The following is a 19547-nucleotide window of genomic DNA, read 5'->3' on the forward strand; positions in this document are numbered from 1 at the left end:
ACAGTGACTTTTTGCTTGGCCAGCGGTTCCATTCATTTCCAATACCAAGGTTCCAGCAAGAACTGCACATGTACTCACCGTGCCATGGGAACAACCGCGGATACCACCCTTGGGGTGCATATTTATTTAAGGAGCTCGTTCCCATGTGGGAGATGACGTCCCCCCATGTGGACAAGCTCAAAGGTCCTTTGATGAGACCAATCGACCTTGGTTCGCGAAGCCATTGCCCAATAGCATCGCGACAAGATGTATCGCAAGCAGCTCGGGTCTCTTTTCTTGACCACTGCGGCTGTGATCGTGCCCGTGGTGACGGGACTCGGCCAGCAGCCCGTCATCAGCTTCACCAGCGTAGATGGCGCCGTTCAGCTCGCAGGCGGCTCTATAGCCGCGCCGCAGATTCTGGTTGCCGACAATGAATACTGGGGCGTCATTCGCGCCGCTGGAGATTTGGCCAAGGACTTTGGTCGTGTCACTGGGACAAATTATACGCTTAGCAATGGCAATGCCGATGCGAGCCCTGCGTCTTATGAGTATCATCCTGCTGCCGCAAATTTCACAGTGGTACGTTTAGCTTCTCTCCTCACCATAATGACCACCAACTCACCCTTTGTAGTACTCGACCAATGGCACAGCATATTTTTCAGGACCCGAATACTCGGACCCCTCCGCCGCCGATACCGTAATCATCGCCGGAACGATCGGACATTCCCAGATCATTGACGACTTGATCGCAAGTGGCAAACTTGACGTATCAGAGATTCAAGGTCAATGGGAATCCTTTGTGTCAAAAGTGGTAGACAGCCCAATCAACGGCTCCGAAAGCGCCGTCGTGATTGCCGGCAGTGATCCGCGCGGTGTCATCTTTGGTCTCTACGACATTAGCGAGCAGATTGGCGTCAGCCCGTGGTACTGGTGGGCAGATGTACCGATTCGACAAAACAAGGACATCTGGTTCCTACCAGAGGGCAAAGTCCAGGGACCACCTTCGGTGAAATACCGCGGCTTCTTTCTCAATGATGAACAACCTGGCCTGTCTGGGTGGGTGCGTTCAAACTACCCAGACACTCCCTTTGGAGATGGCTACAACAAGGACTTTTATGCAAACGTCTTTGAGATCCTCTTACGACTGCGCGCCAACTACCTGTGGCCGGCACTATGGGGCACCATGTTCGAGGTCGATGATCCTGCAAACCAACCTCTGGCTGATGCATGGGAAATTGTTCTGGGGAGTTCCCACACTGAGCCCATGATGCGCGCTCAGAATGAGTTTGGTACCTTTTACATCAATGAAGGTCTCGGCCCGTGGGCGTACAACTTAAACAACAAGACAATCGACGAATACTTTGTGTACGGCGCCCAACGAGCCAAGCCATATGCGCGAAACAGCCTATGGACCATGGGCATGCGCGGCACGGGCGACACGGCCATTGAAGGCCTGGGCAACCAAGCCATCGTGAGCATGCTCGAGACGTTGGTCGCACACCAGAGACAGATCATCGAGGACGTTCTCGAGACCGACGTTACCGACGTGCCGCAAATGTGGTGTCTGTACAAGGAGGTGGCGAGCTACATTCTCGACGGTCTCGAGGTGCCCGACGACATTACGCTGCTGTGGGCCGACGACAACTGGGGCAACGTGCGCCGGGTCCCGCTCCTCAACGAGACGGGCCGGGCCGGCGGCGCGGGCGTGTACTATCACTTTGACTATGTCGGCGACCCGCGCAACTACAAGTGGATCAACACGATTCAGCTGCAAAAGACGGCCGAGCAGATGCAGCTTGCCCATGCTCACGGTGCCGACCGCATCTGGATCGTCAATATCGGCGACCTCAAACCGCTTGAGCTTCCTCTCAGCCACTTTCTCGATATTGCTTATGATGCTGACAAGTGGGGTGTCGATAACACGACCGACTGGCTCACGGCTTGGGTCGCCCGTGAGTTTGGCCCGGATTTCGCGGAAGAAATCACCGATGTTCTCACGCGGTACGGCATGTACGCTGCACGGAGAAAGTATGAGCTGATTGAGCCGTACGTATATTCAGTCGTCAACTACAACGAAGGAGATGCCATCTTGGAACAATGGGACGCTCTTGCTGCGGATGCGCAGTCCATTCATGACAAGCTGGATGAGAATGAACAGGCGGCCTTCTTTGAAATGGTCTTGCATCCGGTCCTTGGTGGGCAGATTGTCCACAAGGTGCATATCGGCGCTGAGAAGAATGCCGTCTATGCCAACCAGCACCGAAGCTCTGCTAATGACGTGGCGATGCAAGTTTTGGCAGACTTTAATGCCGATGGGGATTTGACGGCGCAATGGGATAGTCTGTTGGATGGCAAGTGGGAGCACATGTTGGATCGTAAGTCAAAGACAGCATTCATATCATAACAAGAGCTAACGAGGCAATCCAGAGACCCATTTTGGTTACGATGGATATTGGCAACAGCCAATGAGGAACGTTGCCCCGGCCTTGTCCTTTGTCCAATTCGCAGTCTCTGCAGTCTCGGGATCCGTGGGTATAGCAGTCGAAGGACTCAATGCCAGCATTCCCGGCGACGACAAATACCACACCAACTCTGGAAAATACCTGACACTGCCACCACTCGACCCCTACGGTGTTGCCACGAGATGGTTCGACGTCTTTTCCCGAGGCACTGTATCATGCGACTGGCAGGCAGAAACAGACCAGCCTTGGGTCAAACTCTCTCAGTACAGTGGCACGGTTGGGCCTAATAATGGCACAGATACTCGTGTTTATGTGTCTATAGACTGGGCTTCGGCGCCGCAGATTGTCAACAACACTGTCAGCAACATCAACTTTACTACAGGATGTGGCCACAGCGGGTTTGCGACTTGGTACGGCTCCCCATATATACAGTTACCAATCAATCTCCGCAGTGTCCCATCCAACTTCACAACCGGGTTTGTGGAGTCTGACAAGTATATTGCCATTGAGGGTCCCAACTATCAGAGGATCTACACACCGTTGAGTAACACCAGCTCCGACGTCACGTACCATACTCTCAAGGACTATGGACGGACATACGGCGGTGTGACCCTATGGCCACAGGACGCCGACCAGGTAACACCAGAGACTGGCCCGGCGCTCGAGTACGACCTGTACCTCTTTACCAACACCTCCAACGTCAACGTGACGCTGTACCTCAGCCCGACACAAAACTACCTCTCGGACCGAAACCCGCTCCACTTTGCCGTGTCGCTCTTCCCAAGCGGCGGCGCCGCAGCGCCCGCAACCACGGTACGCTTCATAGGCGACAGCGTGGGCGCCGACCTGCCCCCATCATGGGGATACGCCGTCGGCGACGCCGTCTGGGGCCACCACCCGAGCCACAACACCACGACGCGGTGGAACGTGACGCAGGAGGGCGCGCACACGCTGCGCGTCTGGGGTCTGGCGCCCAGCGTCGTGGTGCAAAAGGTTATCGTCGACCTCGGCGGCGTGCGGCCTAGTTATCTGGGCCCGCCCGAGAGTTTCTTGGTCGGTCGCGATGTCGAGGGCGAGTTTAATGTTACGAGTTTTGCCAACCAGGCTGCGGTGCTTGGTGCGCTTGGTAGCTAGAGGGAGTAGGAGCCTTGATCCTCTGCGCTGTGCATCATGGCCAATGTCATGTTATGGTTCATACTCGTCGCCCATTGCGTTTGAAGGCGCACAATGTAGTCGTTGATAGAATAGTCGACATAATTTAATGTTTCCCTCCATGTCCATCGCACATGGTCGTTTCTTCCATGTGTTGCATACAGTATAATTACTGGAAATATCGTCCGTAGTCATCCGGGGTATAATCGTCATCGTGAAATCGTCAAGTAAATATAGCCAAAGAAATTCTTGTAATCGGTCGTCCCACCGTCGCATAGATGGGACGACCTTTGCGACACCAGCTTCCTCACACCCGCGTCCTTATCGCCATTTGCGCATTCTGACGCGCCTCTCTCCTCTGCAAATAAAGACCGACGGCGCAAAACACGGCCAGGAAAAAGCAGGCGCATCCAAGCATCGCACCACCATAGGCGTTGCGCTCGGCGGCAGAGAACTTTGTCAGACTCTTGGACCAATCCGGCATCGTGATGGCGCCGATGCCGACGAGTTCGGCTATGATAAATACCGCGATCACGGCGAGCGCAAACAGGCACATCATGGCCCCGTGGAAGCCCTCCTTGGCCGCCTCGACTCGGCGCCGGGCCCGGAGGTGCGCGCTAGCCATTCGGTACTGGAGTGGATAATGATACTTTTTAGGCGAAGATAGAATGGAAAAAAGTGGATAATAGAATCACTTGAATCGGTTGTTTAATTCTTTGATTTCCTAGTCGATATTAATTCAGAAACGAACAAAAGTCAATTGCGAGAGTGAGGGGAAGATGGAACAAAAGGCAGATCCAGGTTTCTGGCTCATCTGACACCCGACTCAAGATACGTCAGCAAAAGTAGTAGGTACCTAAGCATTCTGAGTATGTGTGACCGCCTGGAAACTGCCCACATCCTGGGGCTTGGGAGCAGGTCGTATAGGCTGACTGTGGTGGGTGGCTGTGTTTGTCTTCCTTCGCCAACCTTGGCGGCAGGGACGGCCAATGGTATCCCGCCATACTATGACTTGTCTTCGGGCTCGGGGTTTTCGGATCCTGCGGGCCCGCAACAAACCCCATCATTATTCACTGGATATGTCTCAAAAGTCAGACAGGCGTTTTCATGGTCGCACAAAAATGATGCTGAAGAGGCGCTGCAGATGGTTTCCCCATGGGATGACGACGACTGGGCTATACCAATACGATCAAACTGCAGACTATAGACTCGGTCTTAGTAAGGAATAGAATTGATAATGAACAAGGCCGTGCGTCAGTATCAAGAAATCGATCAGCGCAAGGTGTGCGGGAGGCAAGGCGTTTTGCGCCATTTGCGGATGTCCCTCTTGACTAAAAATCGGCCAAGTTCTAGCCATTGCCTTTTCCCAGTACATTCTTCCAAGCCGGGCAACTCGTGCACCTTTCCAGCCACGATGCAATATTCTTGTACTTGGGCGCCTCGTAGGGATTCGACTGGGCTTTTCAATCAATGTACCATTGCAGTGCAAAATCGGCTCTGATAGGCAATTTGCCGCCCATCAGAAAGTCAGCTCTCGAGTAGAGAGTCCAAGTACGACAGATTAGCATCAACCTCAGCGCTCAAAAAGGCCTTGTTGAGCATCGTATCCATGCCAGAGACGAAAGATTGGACCAAAAAAGTGCGTGCTGGCGACCAATGTCTTGAAGATGGATCGCAGCATGAGCGGGCCGTTGAGGGTCGAAATTGCGATTGAAACGATGGTGTCCTCCTTGACGGCGTCATCGTCTGGGTCGGACGATGGCGATGCGATCTTGAACTTGCCCGCAGTGTTGTGTGTCTTCATGAGACGGAGCGCGATTGCAGAGCGCTCTACAGTGACGCAGCCGGTTGGCGTAATGAGCTGCGGCGATTTGCCCAAAACATGCGTCTCCTTCAGTTGAGAAAGCGCGCGTTTCTTGACCCGCTCAAAGAGCTTGAGTTCAATCCAAAGTCGTAATCAATCTTGAGCTCCTCGATCAATCAGAAAATCGTCTCGAACTGGGAGTGCTAGAGGCGCGTTGGTAGGATTGCATTCGTGAATTGTTTTGACGCTCAATCTGACCTGGAGACGCAACAGAGTAGGTTTACGATTCCTTCTCCGACCTTGTACTTTTGTTGGAAGATTTCTTTGATGTGTTTCGAAAGTTCTGAATGGTATCGAGTTAGTCCACAAAGAAAGCAGTTCCATTCTTGGGAATAGCTGTCCAGTAGCCCTACGTCGGTGCTAATACTTCCGAAAGCGCTACGAACAATTCATATCAACCGCACATCTTGTTCACCTAGATACAATGTCTATGCAGGTGTGGTTAATTAGATACAAGAGAAGACTTTCGGTGGCATTCCTATCGGTGACACAGGGTCTGTTGCATTACGTCTTGACTGCATCGCGCATCTTTGCGGTCGCTGCTCATGGGAGTATCACCTGGCCTCTGGCGGGCCAATTGAGTCTATACTTCTGGAGCGTCCATTCGCCTAAACACCAAATCATGCGCACACTGCCCTACTTCCTGTTTGCAACCCGCCGCATTAGCCTACAGGACAACATTGAAGAAGTGCTTCCTGTCCTCTTGGTCAAGTCTACTGCTATCACGCTCAATTCGAGTATCAACCTCCAATCCTCGATCAATCAGCGACCATGTCCCCAGGTCTCTGTCCTCACCTGCTCGTTCAGCTAGCAACAACGTCTGTAATTCCTGGCGCCACAGAAGTGCGTTTTGACGATCTGTCTCATGTATCCAACTCCGAGATAGATAGCGAAATGCGGGATCAGGATCAGCTCCACGGCTCACCAAGTCCTGGACTATATCTGCCCTACCACATTTGATCGCTGTGGTAATGGGAGTGTCGACAAGAACACACTGATCATCGATATCCGCCATCACAGATAACGAGGTTCTCCCGTTACGAGACACAAAATTGACGTCTGCTCCATGATTCAGCAGCAGGGTTATGATATTTCGGTTAACTCCCCATATGAGCGCGAAAAACAATGGTGATTCGTGATCGTTTGTGCAAGTGTTGGCGTCAGCTCCATAGTTAATCAGTAACTCAACCATGTCCCTGTTCTTAGATATGATTGCTTGGAGAAGCGGAGTTAGCTGATTTGGAGGCGCGAGATTGACATCCACTCCGTGATCCAGCAAGATCTTGACCATTTCACAATCTCCGTCTGTGATTGCGTGAAGAAGCGGCGTTAGCCGGTTTGGAGGCGTGAGATTGACATCTGCTCCATGATCCAGCAAGATCTTGACTGTTTCACAACCGCCATTCGCGACTGCTTCAAGAAGCAGGGTAAGCTTATTCGGAGATGTGAAATTCGCGTCTGCTCCACGCTTCAGGAGAAACTCAGTTATCTCTGAGGCCTGCTGCTTGATCGTAAAAGTCAGAAGTGTCCCAATACAGGAAGGAAACTGCCCATCATTGCTCAACATGTATTCAAGTTTGACGTTAGTGATAGGATCCAACAGCAACTCAACCAAGCCTCGATCGTGTGATTCAATAGCCGTTAGAAGAAGTATCTTGATGTAGAAGCCCTGGGAATGGATGCAATTATCAATGTTGCTTTTAGCAGCATGTTTTAAGAGCACCTTCACCACAGCCAGGTTTCCACATTCAGCCGCCCGATGCAGCGCTGTATAGCCCTCTTTGTTCTTGAGTCTCATGTTGGCCCCAGATTGTAGAAGCAGCTTGACTATAGTTCCGCTGCATCTCCTTGCTAGGTGCAATGGAGTATTGGCTTGAAAATTCGAAGCATTGATGTTGGCTCCCCTATTCAAGAGAAAACCCAAGATGTCATATTGGGGGTCGCTTGCAGAGTCCAGAGGAGTCCCCCAAAAACTTGAAAGTTTCTCTATGACTCGATGCAATGGTGTATTAGCGTCGCGATCGAAGGTGTTGATGATCCTGTAGGAGATGTCGGCGTTTGATTTAGATACCCAGTCCAGCAGCGACTTTCCTATACTCAAATAGCCTCTGTCGCAGGCCCAGAAGAAAGCAGTTTTATGATAGGTACTGTCCGTCGCATATAAGTCTGTATTTGTGACATTGAGGAGCATTTCAACAGTCTCCTTCAACCCTAAAATAGATGCAACAATCAGGCTCGTAGGATTCCTTGGATAGTAGTACGTATCCATTGCCATTTGCCAGTATGTTTCAAACCAAGGTTGGACTTGCTTTGAGCTCGAATTGCACAGATTTCGTGATTGTGTGACTAGTATCTCGTTGACGTGACCCGCCCCACGGAAATGTCCGGGCCAGTTGCGCGCGGCATAATAGAAAAGCACGCCGTAATTTGAACCATATCGCTCAAGATAAGACATACAACTCTTTGCCATCACGAAATGGGAATGGTGGGGATGAAATGAATGTTCCCATCGGACGACGGGTCCAAGCAAAGCATTCTCTGGCGGTCTAGGTGATTCCATCACCAGGAACTCTTTGACCGTCTGATGAGCTAGGTACGCTTTTCCGCCTCGAAAAACCACCAGAAGTTTGGAAAACTCTCTTGTAAATTTCGTGTTACGGCTTATCGCTTTCTCGTCAACAGAAGCGTCTCCACTCATCGAGAAAGCCACAGCCAGCTCCTCAGTCAACAACGGTTCCGTGGCTGCCAAGATAATGTGCAGAAGTCTTCGAGTTTTGGCATTTGTCTCGTCATTTTGTTCTCTGCTCAGAATCTTCTCATAAGCAGCGCTGACAGTTCGCGGAAGTTGTTGGATCACAGTCTTCAGAGCGCTTTTTGACGTCTCGATTGTGTTTTTCAGAATGTCTATCATCAAAGAGACCCAAAGGTATGTGCGATTCTCCACTTTGGTCAGTTCGTTCTTGATGAGGTCAGTGACGTCCGGCTCGAGGTCGAGGTCCTCGCCTAGGTCGTCGACATTGTTTTGGATGACGATATCAATCTCTCGAGATATCTTATCCATCTCTTGCTCACTTTCTCCGCTCAAGTGAATGATCAGCTCCCTTTTTTGCAATTTACGAAGGCCTCTACTGATATCTTCGTAGGGTCTACTCGTCAACAGGAGCTTGAGGGGAGGGACCGTTTTTTCCATGTAGAGCTTTTCCAAGTTTTCCATCAAAAAGGACCTATCGTCGGCTGCACATTCATCGAAGCCATCGAGGATACAGACGAAACATTCCACAAGCTGCTTCTGAAAGATATCAATCAAGATCTTCCAAAGATCTGTGCGAGAGTTCAAAAGTTGACCGTCCTTCTCAAATTTGGACAAAAGGTTCACATCCAGTAGGGATAGGTTTTGTTCAAAGACTTGATGCAACAGACATCTGAGAGAACTCAAAAGCGTTTTCTGATCATCTAGATCGTCCTTGAAAAAGAAATAGCAAGTCAAGTGTTTGTCAGTGGTTGGGAGGACGTCATCAACCAAGTATTTCGACAGGACAGATTTTCCGCAGCCAGGGTCAGCAGAAACCCAAAGAAGGCTGGCTTTCTTGCTTTGTTGCCATTCTTGGAATTTTGTATGGTGCTTGAACCACTCACAGGTCCCTTCGTCTCGTTTTGGGTTTCTGTCTTTTCTGTCTCTGTATGGCACCGTGGCGAGTTTGCTCAGAAATGCGCGTTTCCTAGAGAGCTTTGCGTCTGTAGTATTGCCAGAAGGCCCTATTTGAGCTACTTGCTATCAGTAATGGATCTACTATGGTGGATTGAAATGACTTACTTTGCTCGATTCCTCGGTGAGAATCTGCATCTCTGAGTCTTTGGCGAGTGGCGATTCGGTCCTGCTGCAATATGGATTCGTATACTTGGCGAATGAACTTTACAACCTCGGCGTCAGACAAGTTCCGAATGACTGATTCGTCACCGCCTATCAAACGGGCCTTGAGTGCCATATAGCACTCTTTGAACTTCTCAATGGGCAGGTGTTGCTTTGGGTATATCTGTAAAATGATTTTGAAGAACAGCTGGTGCAAGTCGGATGAATACAACGAGTTAATCTCCTGTTTGAGAACCAGATCGGTGGGATTGACAAAGGGTAGATAATCCGGCAGATCGCCATCCAGAGCAACAGGAATGATTCCATGGTCTAGACAGTCATGATCCTTCCTGATCCTCATGAATGCGATTTCCGTCAAAACATGATGGAACCATGCGCTTCCATTCCTAGCGTTCTCTTCGACCATTGCACGAATATTACTCTTCAAATGATCCCTTGGCTGGCCCTGGGAATCCCTATATGCCTTCGCCACGGATTGGACATATTGTTCAGCAGCAGCATTGACACAGTATTGTCGCAGCACCTCAGAACTGAAAACGATAACCTTATTCGCATAGGTCGGCTCGTATGTGTTTTCGCGGTCATCATTGCGAGGTAGCAGACGCAACTGACTCGACAGTATGTTTCGGATTGCTGCATTTTCGTTTTCATCCCCTAGTCCATGACGAGGAAGAAGCGGTGTTCTGTCAGAAATGACACGACAGCCTGCAGCCTCGAGCCATTTAATGATTTGAATCACACACCAAGCGTGGGAGGTGCCAGCGACAGGATTATCGTGCGCGTAGACCGGAAAAACGATCGGTTGGTTCGAGGATGAAAAAATGTCAATTTGTTTGAGTGACTCAAGGATCTTGTCGAAAAGAGAATCTAGGGCTGTGGCACGAGTTAGCTAAATGACAAAATCCTATTAATCAACCTAGAGTCTGCTCGTGTCTGTTTCGAGGTCGGATGTTGGGCACCAAGTCAAAGAATCGCCGTACACATACCGGCCTCAACGCTCAAATTATCTCCGGACGTTGGCTGCGTATCAGCGACAGACATTTTTGGCCGCTGCCGCCATCAAGCGGTCTTGTAGAGAGTACAAATCAGACTGAAAAGTTAGAAATGCAGGACTGGAGAGTTGCGAAGAAGTAATAAAGCGGCAGGTGCTGCGCAGGGCTGCGAGGGGCTGAGCTTACCGCCTGGAGCTGCTCGTTGATTCGGCGAGCAAGTCAACGATGCATCAAACACAGCCCTCGTGCAAATACATGCATGCATCGAGGCTCAGGACCTCGGGACTCCCTGAGGTGGTTCATTAGGACTCGACATCCTCCTCCCCATGTACAAAATCTCAACTCATAATTCAGGACTCCTTCTCTTTTCTTCTGCCTTCTTCCTCAAATCCAGAGTGTGATATGCTCTTTTCCAGAACTTTTTGTGAATGTTATTTCGCGTGTTTTGTTCTGAATATTCCAAACCCCCAGGGAAAAAGATGTTGACAAGTGACAAACCTGCCGTGGGTACCCACTTTTCAAGCTCAATTAGTGCTCCATGGACCCCTATAGCGTATATCATCTCTGGGGCTCTAGTGCTAGCTACAGAAGGCTTTTTCCACTTTGACAATGTCTGAGCTCTCTCTATACTGATTGGCTTGATCGGCTCGAGCCACGAAGGAAGCCCGTCGACTTTTGACATTGATGCCAACCATTTTGGCATGGGATGGGACGTCGCGGTATTTTGTTTCTCTTGTGCTGCATTATTCGATACCCATGCACTCAAGTCCGACAGATTCTGGCAGTCTTCTTCCAAGTCCACATTGGCGTCAGTTTCATCCACAAAAGGGCCTCGGCGGCCAACAATGATCTGCGCCCGCGCGAAGGGGGTCAGGTGGAAATCGGAGGTCTCGGGCTGCCTGGTCGTTCCGGCGGCGTAGATGTTCTGTAGCATACCAATTGCTCCGATACCGATCATGAACCACGTCCGCTCTTTTAATCCAGACACACTGATGAGTAGAAGACTCCACAACATTGCCAGTATGACCGTTATCCATCGGATTCCGACTCTTTGAGAAGCAGCGATACCAGTGGCGAGGCTTTCCAAGTCCCACGAACCCTTGCTACTTATAAAGACCATGACATGACTATGGCCGTTACCACGGGTTAAACATGTCACTTTTTCCTTTTCTAGTCGGCGACCCGCCCATTTCTCTTCGTTCCACTGAGGTGAAGCGCAAGTTAGAGCGACAAGCACGTTGCCGCCGAGGGCAACAAGCAAGACTCCCCAGTCGTTGTACAGAGCCAGGGGTATAATTGCAATCCCAAGCTGTACAAGAAGTGTTGCCCATCCAAGCCACCACACGAAGTCTAGGTCAGGCCTCGACACGGGCCCGACTTCAAAAATGTCAATCCTGATACTGGTATGCGGAGCACCATCATCAGGAGAAAACTCGTGTCTACATCTAATCTCATGGTCGCGGAGAAGTCGGCCAAGGGCCCATGACTGGACTTCCCGGGCAAAACCATTCGAGCAGTTGACAAGCACTGACGAGATTTCATTTTTGGGCATCAATCTCATTTCTCCAACCGCGGCGAGGAGACTGGAGAAGCCATAGGCAACCCAACCAAATGAAAAACAGACGGGAGCGACTGGGACAAAGATCTTTGAACCCGGTACTCGTATCGTAAACCCCGTTTGCTGAGCAATTGCAGTTTGCACAATGTCGCCGCCGATGAGCAGAAGAAGGCTGAGAATGTCACTGGGCCAGCTGAATTGCTGGCGCAGCTCATCGGCCGTGCTGGCCATGGTGCAACCGACTTGAATCACTTCCAAAGGACAAGAGTGCAAAGTCGTGGGAATGATTGAACAACATCACAAGGAATCAATCTAGTGATGAGTAAGTAACGTTCTAGACTGGATAAGATGGCTCATTCTTTGAACTCAGGTGCTCAAAATTCAGGCTGAAGGATCATAATGCTGCGACGGTCATCGTTGAGGGAGCTACCAAGTGGTGACTGGGGTTTTGCTGCAACGCCCCGCTGTCGGGTTCTACAACAGAAATGTATTAGCGAGCACTGCCCCCTCAATCCAACGACAAGGCAGCACGTTCGTTTCGATCTTTTTGATACACAAGGTGTAGAATGTCTTGGATTTGAACTTTATTTTGAGCTGCTATTTGCGGCACTGATGCACTTGCTCCAAGAATACTGAATAAAACAGATTTATCAGTGCTTTTGGATCCAATCCTCCACGACAGCAGCGATTTCTAGATTGTTCTTCTCCACGTGCATAAAGTGAGAGTTGCCATGGATGCCAATATCGGCAAGCTTGATGAAATCGGGATTGCCGCCAACTTGCTTGAGATAGTCGACAATGCAGTGGTCATATGTAATGTGCACGCTGGCCTCGCTGGTGACCATGAGGTAGGGGACACTGGCAATCTTGGGGAGCTGTCGTGCCGGCTCCTTTTGGCGGTAGCAGTTTCGTTTCGCCAGCGACTCTTCACCGACAGATTCAATCTCGAGTTCTGCAGCATGTTGTTAGTCCATCTTTGTTCATCGACGGTCATGATCAGATGTACTAGACCATAGTATACGTACCTGATGAATTGGAAATGGCGGGCTCATAGTCAACCGCGGTCCATGTAAAGCCGTACGGCGTACTGGCAGAGCCTCCTAATCCATACCCGTAGCTCCAGAAGGGCACGCTGGCAGCCTCAATATTGATGCTAGCAGCGATATACTGCGGACAGTCATTGCTCATCAAGATGGGGAACCGCGAGCCGAGCGAATGCGAGATGATGTAGGCATTGGCGCCGAGAAGCGCCAGTAGCTGGCAGCCAGCAAGACGCATGGCATTCTCCTGAGCAATGTAGCTCGAAGTCAGGGGAATAAAGGTCTTCTTGAAGTTGTCAAAGATGGGGTCCCCGTTCTGTCCCGAGCCCGGCCATTGTGTGTGCAGCACGGCCTGGGGGTAGTAGTTGTACAGCTCGACGGCCGTGAAGCCAATCTCGACATTCTCGTTGGAGGTTCCGGCGACCATGGTGAAGCTGGCCAAGTTATTCTCGCTGCTGCGTCCTATCGAGTTGGAGTCGACCAGATATACGACATAGCCCTTTCTCGTGAAATACGACGCCCAACCTTCACGTCCATCGGGCGTATTGAGCCATGTAGAACCCGCAATACCGCCTCCATGAATAAACACAAGCGGATTAGGCTTGTGGTTGTTACAGAGAGGTGTCAACTTTTCCACGTAGAGCTGATCCACCGTCAGTGTGCCGGTGGTGGCATTAAGTGACCGGCCGCCGACGTAGAATTGATCACGATGATACGGCGCCTCGGATGATTTGCAATGGATATTGATGGCGTTGACGCCGGTACAGTCGACGGTTTCCTCGGCCCGACGGGTGGCGTCCTTGACGGCGGCAGCCCAGGCGCCGACTGCGAGGGTTGCACATACGAGAAAGTTGACCATTTTGGGCAGTGTTATTAGAATTAACAATAAGATATTAGAATAGTCGGGTAGCTTTGGCGTTGAACGAGCGTATTGCACCAAACAGCGTCCTGAGGAAAGGAGTGAAATGTTTGGCGCAGAAGTTTGAACCTGAAATCATGCCCGGTCCAAAGGCGACAGTCGGACCATTTTTCTTTCTTGAAAAAAACTGGCAAATATCGGGACCCCGAGATATCGTGCACATGTTCAAGCAGTTGGCAAATTGCTTGCATGGGTGTTTGTACATGCTCCACGGGTCTATTGGAGCAAACCTGCAATGAGTCTCCGGGGTCAGAGGGATATGCTGCTAGGATTGAGAACTGGGCCCAGTTGCGTCCTCCTCCATGAGCGTATTTATATCTACCCAATTGACCTTTTGAACCACTACAGGTATACCATCTGTTCGAGACTTGTGTTTCTGTATAAAACGTACATTGACTGACAAGATGAAAAGACTTGGTAAAAGTAGGCGACTGCAGGTAATTTTCCCGGGAGCGACAACGCAGTGTAGGCAGTTTCTGAATACGCAAAGAACCCTGAAGATGCGTTATTAGTGTTCACTCCATACTCTAGGATTCTGTGCTTGGCAGTCAAGGGCGCGAGCCGCCTTGTCGGGAAGAATGCAGGGTTCAAATGCTTGCATAGTCCACTGAATGCAACCGACCGTTGGCTAATCCCTTTTGTCTTTGCGTCAAATACATGAATATTTCTCCATCGTAGTGCAGATTTCATCTCGTCTTATTGTCGGAATTTGACCCGATATCCGCGAGCTTCTGGCTGCTATTATGGGCAACGTTATTGCTCGGAGCATCTGCACCATGTAATGGCCTTATAGCCCCACATGGTAAAACACTAATTAGTGAGTAGCGCCCTGTATTCTAGACCAACAGCGCTGGAGTTGCGCCTGTGACGAGTCACGACCCCCTCGCAGCTATCTTCCCAACTAGGATCCAAGAGCAGCAGCATAAGACCGATATCCAACACTTTCATCTCTTGTCTGCCGGCACCAGCCGGATCATCCGATCATTTCCCCAGAACTAACATTCAAGTGGACCGCTGCTGGTGCTTGTATCCACTACCTAATCGTTGGATCAAGGACAAATAAAGTAGCCCCGTATCGAAAATCTCGACCCCGGACAGCATCAACCATACGTTTAGGCGGTCTGGTACCGGATGTCGGGTCCTCAAGTGATAACAGTGGCCTCGCTTCGCCCATCTATACAGATTAGGCAGTTCTACGAAACTCCTGAATGGACAAGCGACCCTGGAGTTTGATGTCCTTGTCCTTGTTCACAATCGAAAGTGTTCACTCAAAGCCGAGGCGGTCTTCTCGCAAGATCAATCTCTTTGCTTCAGCAGCCACAACATCGGAATTGTACGCAAGTCGAGCCCGAACCATGTCACCGGAGTTCTAGAAGTATTCAGAGCCTTGACCCAAGGGGCTGGAAGCGATGTTCCCTCGTCTCGTTTCTGCGGCAGAGTCGCGGTCCGTCACGCCACCAATACGGCCAGGAAGTTTTTTCAAGCCCAACTTGGCGTTCAGGATGCAGAGTTTAAAATTCAGTGATTAAGGGATCCCCTGCTTCATGACTACCGCCTAATTATGGAACGTTTACTTGGGTCGAGGTGTTGACTTTAGGCTTATTCAAGCTGGAACCTCCCAACTCATTGAAATCTCGTAGGATACCGTCGATGGTGGTCTGGGAACAACTTTGTCTCTCTTCGTCTGTTGTTTGTCCTTTATAGCGTCCAACTCAACAATGGAACTCACTGCTGGTGCTCGTGCTGGATCCGCATTCATTGGCAAGACTCCCAACAACCAAGATGACTTCTTCATCATTCGTGGTTGGTATCGGTCCTATGGTCTCTACACCGCCAACGCCAGCGACGGGTTTCTCTACGCCGCCAAAAGACCCGAACACGCGATAGACGAGTCAAAACAAACGTCCATAATTATTGGCATGCTCATTGTCATCCTCGCCATTGTGCTACCGACCATCGGACGGCTCGTCATCAGACTCAAGAATAATTCGACAAGGTTTGGCTCCGATGACTGGGCCATTCTTGTTGCTGCGGTACGAAAAGACTCGAAATCAGATACAACCCGAGGCAGCATCCAATAATGCCATGAACATCAAATCTAACCATCAATGATAGTGCCTCGCAGTAGTGTACCCCTGCCTCCAGATCTCTACAGTCATCAACAACGGAGCGGGTCGGCACATTTGGGAAAGCACATATGCCGACTACAATACATATGCCTACAATTTGGGCATATGCCAACTCATCTTCTTTATTTCCGTCGGTCTCATCAAGGTCTCGATTACCCTTTTTGTCAGACGGTTGGCCGACGGAGCATCGAAGGCATGGAGGATCTTTGCCGACGTGTTCTTGGGAACACTAATCATCTATCTTGCCATGGCACTTTTTTGTACGTTTCAGCCCATTTACTTGTGGATTCCAATTAATGAACGTCTTGAACAGGGTGGGTGTTTAGTTGCTCGCCACCTCGCGCGCGATGGGACAAGTGGTATGCGGGCAGCTTGACCGACCCGGCGCACTGCGGAAACCTCGTCATCCAAGCCAGAACTCTCAGCATTATACATGTGATACAGGTACCAGATCATCCTCATGTTGTCATATGTGCGCACAAGTTGCCTTGCTGACCAAGCTCGTAGGGCTTCATTCTCCTCATGTCTCCCGTCATTATTCTGTGGCACATTCGTATCAACCTGGCCAAAAAGATCCGCCTGTTTACCATTTGGCTTGTCGGAGGGATTTCTGTCCTCGGGGGTTTACTCCAGCAGACAACCACGACTGTCACCAACGACAATTTCTGGGAATACACCGTGATACTTCGGTGGACGGCGCTGGATCTCGCGCTGGGGATTATGGTCGCTTCGCTTCCGGTCCTGGACACCGCCATCATGGGCACGTTCCGTTCATCGACGAACAAGTCTGCTGGATATTCCGGCTCCCATCCCAACCCACGCGGTGGTTCGAATCGCTGGACGGGCCATCGAGGCAACCTGGTCGCAAATCAAGCACCAAATAATGACGACACGGAGTCGGTAGAACATATCATGTTAACGACAAAATCTGCAAATAGATGAATTTGACCATTTATTGGAAGGGAACCCCCTTCAGTCTCGTGTACGATCGAAAGTGTTGACATAAGAAATAAAATGGGACGAATGCCTAGAGAGGGTAATTAGAACGGCAAAAGGGAAAAGAATTTAGGAAAGAAATTTGAGAAAGAAATAATGCCTTCTTAACCGGTCACGCCCTCGACGTTTTACGACAGATGATACTACATTAGGATCTGAGCTGCTTTTCGGTGAGTTTCTCAACATCATCCCGAGTGGTCTGGTTCAATGATTGCGCTCTGCAGTGCGCGTCCTCGAAGCCGTGTAGCTTAGTTGGCAGCCTCCCCTCTCCTCCTTCTCTAGCATCTCACCTCCGAGGACTGCTGTGCAAAGCTCTGGGAATCCTTGAAATTATCCCTCTAGCTCAACTCTTCCCGCCTGACTCTAGAGAACGTCGATCCTCCCTTGGGCCAGAACTCTCTGGACTGGAAAAAGGCCACCATGCTAGGTAGTCCAAGCATTTCTATCTGTTCGTGGACCAAAATGGCGGGAAATCTTCTAATAGCTTCAATATGGCTGCGCGTGACTCCTCTGACCAGATGCCCAGTTCGGGCTGAGGTCGTCGTGCAGTAGTCCGGGGCATTGCTCGGGCAGCGGCTGTAAACTGCCAATAGAGAGTCTATTGTATTCATTGTATCAGCTGCTGCACAAGAAACGGGAGGGCTTTGACTGGACGATATACTGACCATTCCATCAGGCATAAAGGCCAGTATGGTGTTTCTTCCGAATACGCCGCCGTCCAGGGCTCTTAGCGCGGCAGTCGTCTGGGTCGTGTGCTCAAAATGCAACCAGAACCAGGAGGTGTGCTGGTGGTTGTTGGCGTCTGCATGGGGCCAGATAAACTTGCATTGCATGACACCATTTCCCCTCAGGTATCCCTCGATTTCGGCTCGACTCGATATTGGAGGGAAGCCCGAAACGTGGATAAGTCGGCCGATGGAGAGCTCCATCAGCATCCGGGCCTTCCAGTCGTCAACGTCCTCGAAGACGACGTGAGTGTGCATGACTGGATGGATGTTTAGTACTGCGCTTCCAAGAATGAGGCCTGAGTGTTTGAGGGCGATAATGGATTATGCGCGACTTGTGATGGAGATACACACTGGCCGCGGCATATGGGATCGATCATCGATCCGACAAGGTTGTCGCTCTGTGAAAAGGAGACGCTCGGCGTCTGGTTGATGTCTGCAAAGTCGAGAGTGCAAAAGTCAGTGATGCCTAAATAACAGCAAACAGCCCAAAAAAGAGTTTTCACAAAAGTGACGCGCCAAACAGCTCGCGTCTAAATTTCTCGCGTTGCGGGTAGCATTGACAACGCGATAATGGGAAATTCCTCCCTGTCTTGTTCACATTTGCACATGGCTTGATGGTTTGACCACTGCCAATAATGCGCAAGACTGATAAAAGTCCCCCACGGTTTTCACGCAGAGAATGGTTCAGTAGTTCCTAGGAAACGATCAGAAAGAAAAGAAGAAGAGAAGCAAATGATACGCCTTTGATCGCATGACTGCCTCTGGATCAGCCATGCGTTCATCACATTTAAGTCATGATCAGCAAAGCCTTTTGCACTGAATGGACCATTGCGGCCAAAGCAGATGCTCGGCCATCTAGAATTTATAGACTCCTAGATTGCCCTCGAAAGCACTCGTGAATACATTTGGCTCTGTTTCGCCAGAAGGTGACCTTCATGCATCCAAAAGGTCTCGCGCGTTATCGTGTCATAATTCTAGGGGCTTACTTATTGACCTTCTTGCTCTTGAGTAGTGGAATATCATGCGGATGACGTCCACGTATTCAGCGTCAGCCATTGCCATGTACATATCCATGATACACAATAAGACTTCGTGAATATCAATTATCTTTTTCTTCTTCCTCTTACATCGCAGCTAATTTTATACAGCCAACTTGTCATAGCATCAAGGAAACAAAGTATGATGGAAAGAAAATTAAATGAGCACAACTCCTACGTGGTAGAGACAGAAGACTCTATTTAAATAAACTCCAGCAATCAAATTCATGTATTTGACTCATGTGTTTCTCACGAACAAACTTGATGACACCATGATTGCCGTGTTTTCAAGAATTTATTCATATATTGAGTCTACCGGGCTATGGTGGTATGGGTCGTATGCAAACAAGATAGGATTGCAGTTGGGCCGGAGCCTTATGCTGCTCGCAAGGCTTCCGCCATTTCACTGCAATTCTAGTCTTATGCAACAGCGCAGCATCGCAGAGACAGAGCTGTGCGCTCGTAGTCACCGATATGTCGTGGAGCTTGTACAGCCCGCTAGGAGCCCTTACCCTGCCCGTTGGCGGTATAATATCCATTTGGCCGTAGGTGGCCTTGATAGACACTTGTACGCGCGACATGATTTCTCTTGCTCACTTGAGATATATTGTACGACAGCCTGCGGTGTTCTGCAACCACAGCATTACGTGAATATCCATGCCAGAATGTTGAATTGTGTTTCGCCCAGCTGAACGTGCATCTCAAAAGCCAATCAGACACGCGGAGTGTGTGAGTACCCCGCCCCAGGTCGCTCTGCTGTCTATTGTCGCACAAGGTAAATGGTTATTATTACCTGTGCTGACCCCCCGCTTTATCG

The 19547-nt window shown here is 50.1% G+C and overlaps 7 protein-coding genes across 7 annotated transcripts; 2 read left to right on the plus strand and 5 right to left on the minus strand.

Annotated features, from left to right (window-relative positions):
- Positions 1 to 246: 246 nt before the first annotated feature.
- On the plus strand, positions 247 to 3578 carry PFICI_13566 (uncharacterized protein; the record flags this gene model as incomplete). Its single annotated transcript, XM_007842147.1, has 3 exons — positions 247 to 561; positions 614 to 2357; positions 2410 to 3578. The coding sequence occupies 3 exons, from the start codon at positions 247 to 249 to the stop codon at positions 3576 to 3578; spliced, it is 3228 nt and encodes a 1075-aa protein (XP_007840338.1).
- Positions 3579 to 5169: 1591 nt separating this feature from the next.
- Positions 5170 to 5400, minus strand: PFICI_13567 (uncharacterized protein; the record flags this gene model as incomplete). Its single annotated transcript, XM_007842148.1, has 1 exon — positions 5170 to 5400. One exon carries the CDS (start codon positions 5398 to 5400, stop codon positions 5170 to 5172), a length of 231 nt encoding a protein of 76 aa, XP_007840339.1.
- Positions 5401 to 6127: 727 nt separating this feature from the next.
- PFICI_13568 (uncharacterized protein) lies at positions 6128 to 10372 on the minus strand (the record flags this gene model as incomplete). Its single annotated transcript, XM_007842149.1, has 3 exons — positions 6128 to 9195; positions 9275 to 10204; positions 10318 to 10372. 3 exons carry the CDS (start codon positions 10370 to 10372, stop codon positions 6128 to 6130), a joined length of 4053 nt encoding a protein of 1350 aa, XP_007840340.1.
- A 294-nt stretch (positions 10373 to 10666) lies between these two features.
- PFICI_13569 (uncharacterized protein) lies at positions 10667 to 12112 on the minus strand (the record flags this gene model as incomplete). Its single annotated transcript, XM_007842150.1, has 1 exon — positions 10667 to 12112. The coding sequence occupies one exon, from the start codon at positions 12110 to 12112 to the stop codon at positions 10667 to 10669; it is 1446 nt and encodes a 481-aa protein (XP_007840341.1).
- Positions 12113 to 12531: 419 nt separating this feature from the next.
- PFICI_13570 (uncharacterized protein) lies at positions 12532 to 13780 on the minus strand (the record flags this gene model as incomplete). Its single annotated transcript, XM_007842151.1, has 2 exons — positions 12532 to 12833; positions 12907 to 13780. 2 exons carry the CDS (start codon positions 13778 to 13780, stop codon positions 12532 to 12534), a joined length of 1176 nt encoding a protein of 391 aa, XP_007840342.1.
- A 1778-nt stretch (positions 13781 to 15558) lies between these two features.
- On the plus strand, positions 15559 to 16911 carry PFICI_13571 (uncharacterized protein; the record flags this gene model as incomplete). Its single annotated transcript, XM_007842152.1, has 4 exons — positions 15559 to 15873; positions 15956 to 16229; positions 16283 to 16413; positions 16477 to 16911. 4 exons carry the CDS (start codon positions 15559 to 15561, stop codon positions 16909 to 16911), a joined length of 1155 nt encoding a protein of 384 aa, XP_007840343.1.
- A 496-nt stretch (positions 16912 to 17407) lies between these two features.
- Positions 17408 to 17948, minus strand: PFICI_13572 (uncharacterized protein; the record flags this gene model as incomplete). The annotated part of the gene is made up of 2 exons (XM_007842153.1): positions 17408 to 17563; positions 17631 to 17948. 2 exons carry the CDS (start codon positions 17946 to 17948, stop codon positions 17408 to 17410), a joined length of 474 nt encoding a protein of 157 aa, XP_007840344.1.
- Between the last annotated feature and the right edge of the window lie 1599 nt (positions 17949 to 19547).

The sequence above is a fragment of the Pestalotiopsis fici genome (assembly GCF_000516985.1).
Source record: "Pestalotiopsis fici W106-1 unplaced genomic scaffold PFICI_Scf_11, whole genome shotgun sequence".
Lineage (NCBI taxonomy): Eukaryota > Fungi > Ascomycota > Sordariomycetes > Amphisphaeriales > Sporocadaceae > Pestalotiopsis > Pestalotiopsis fici.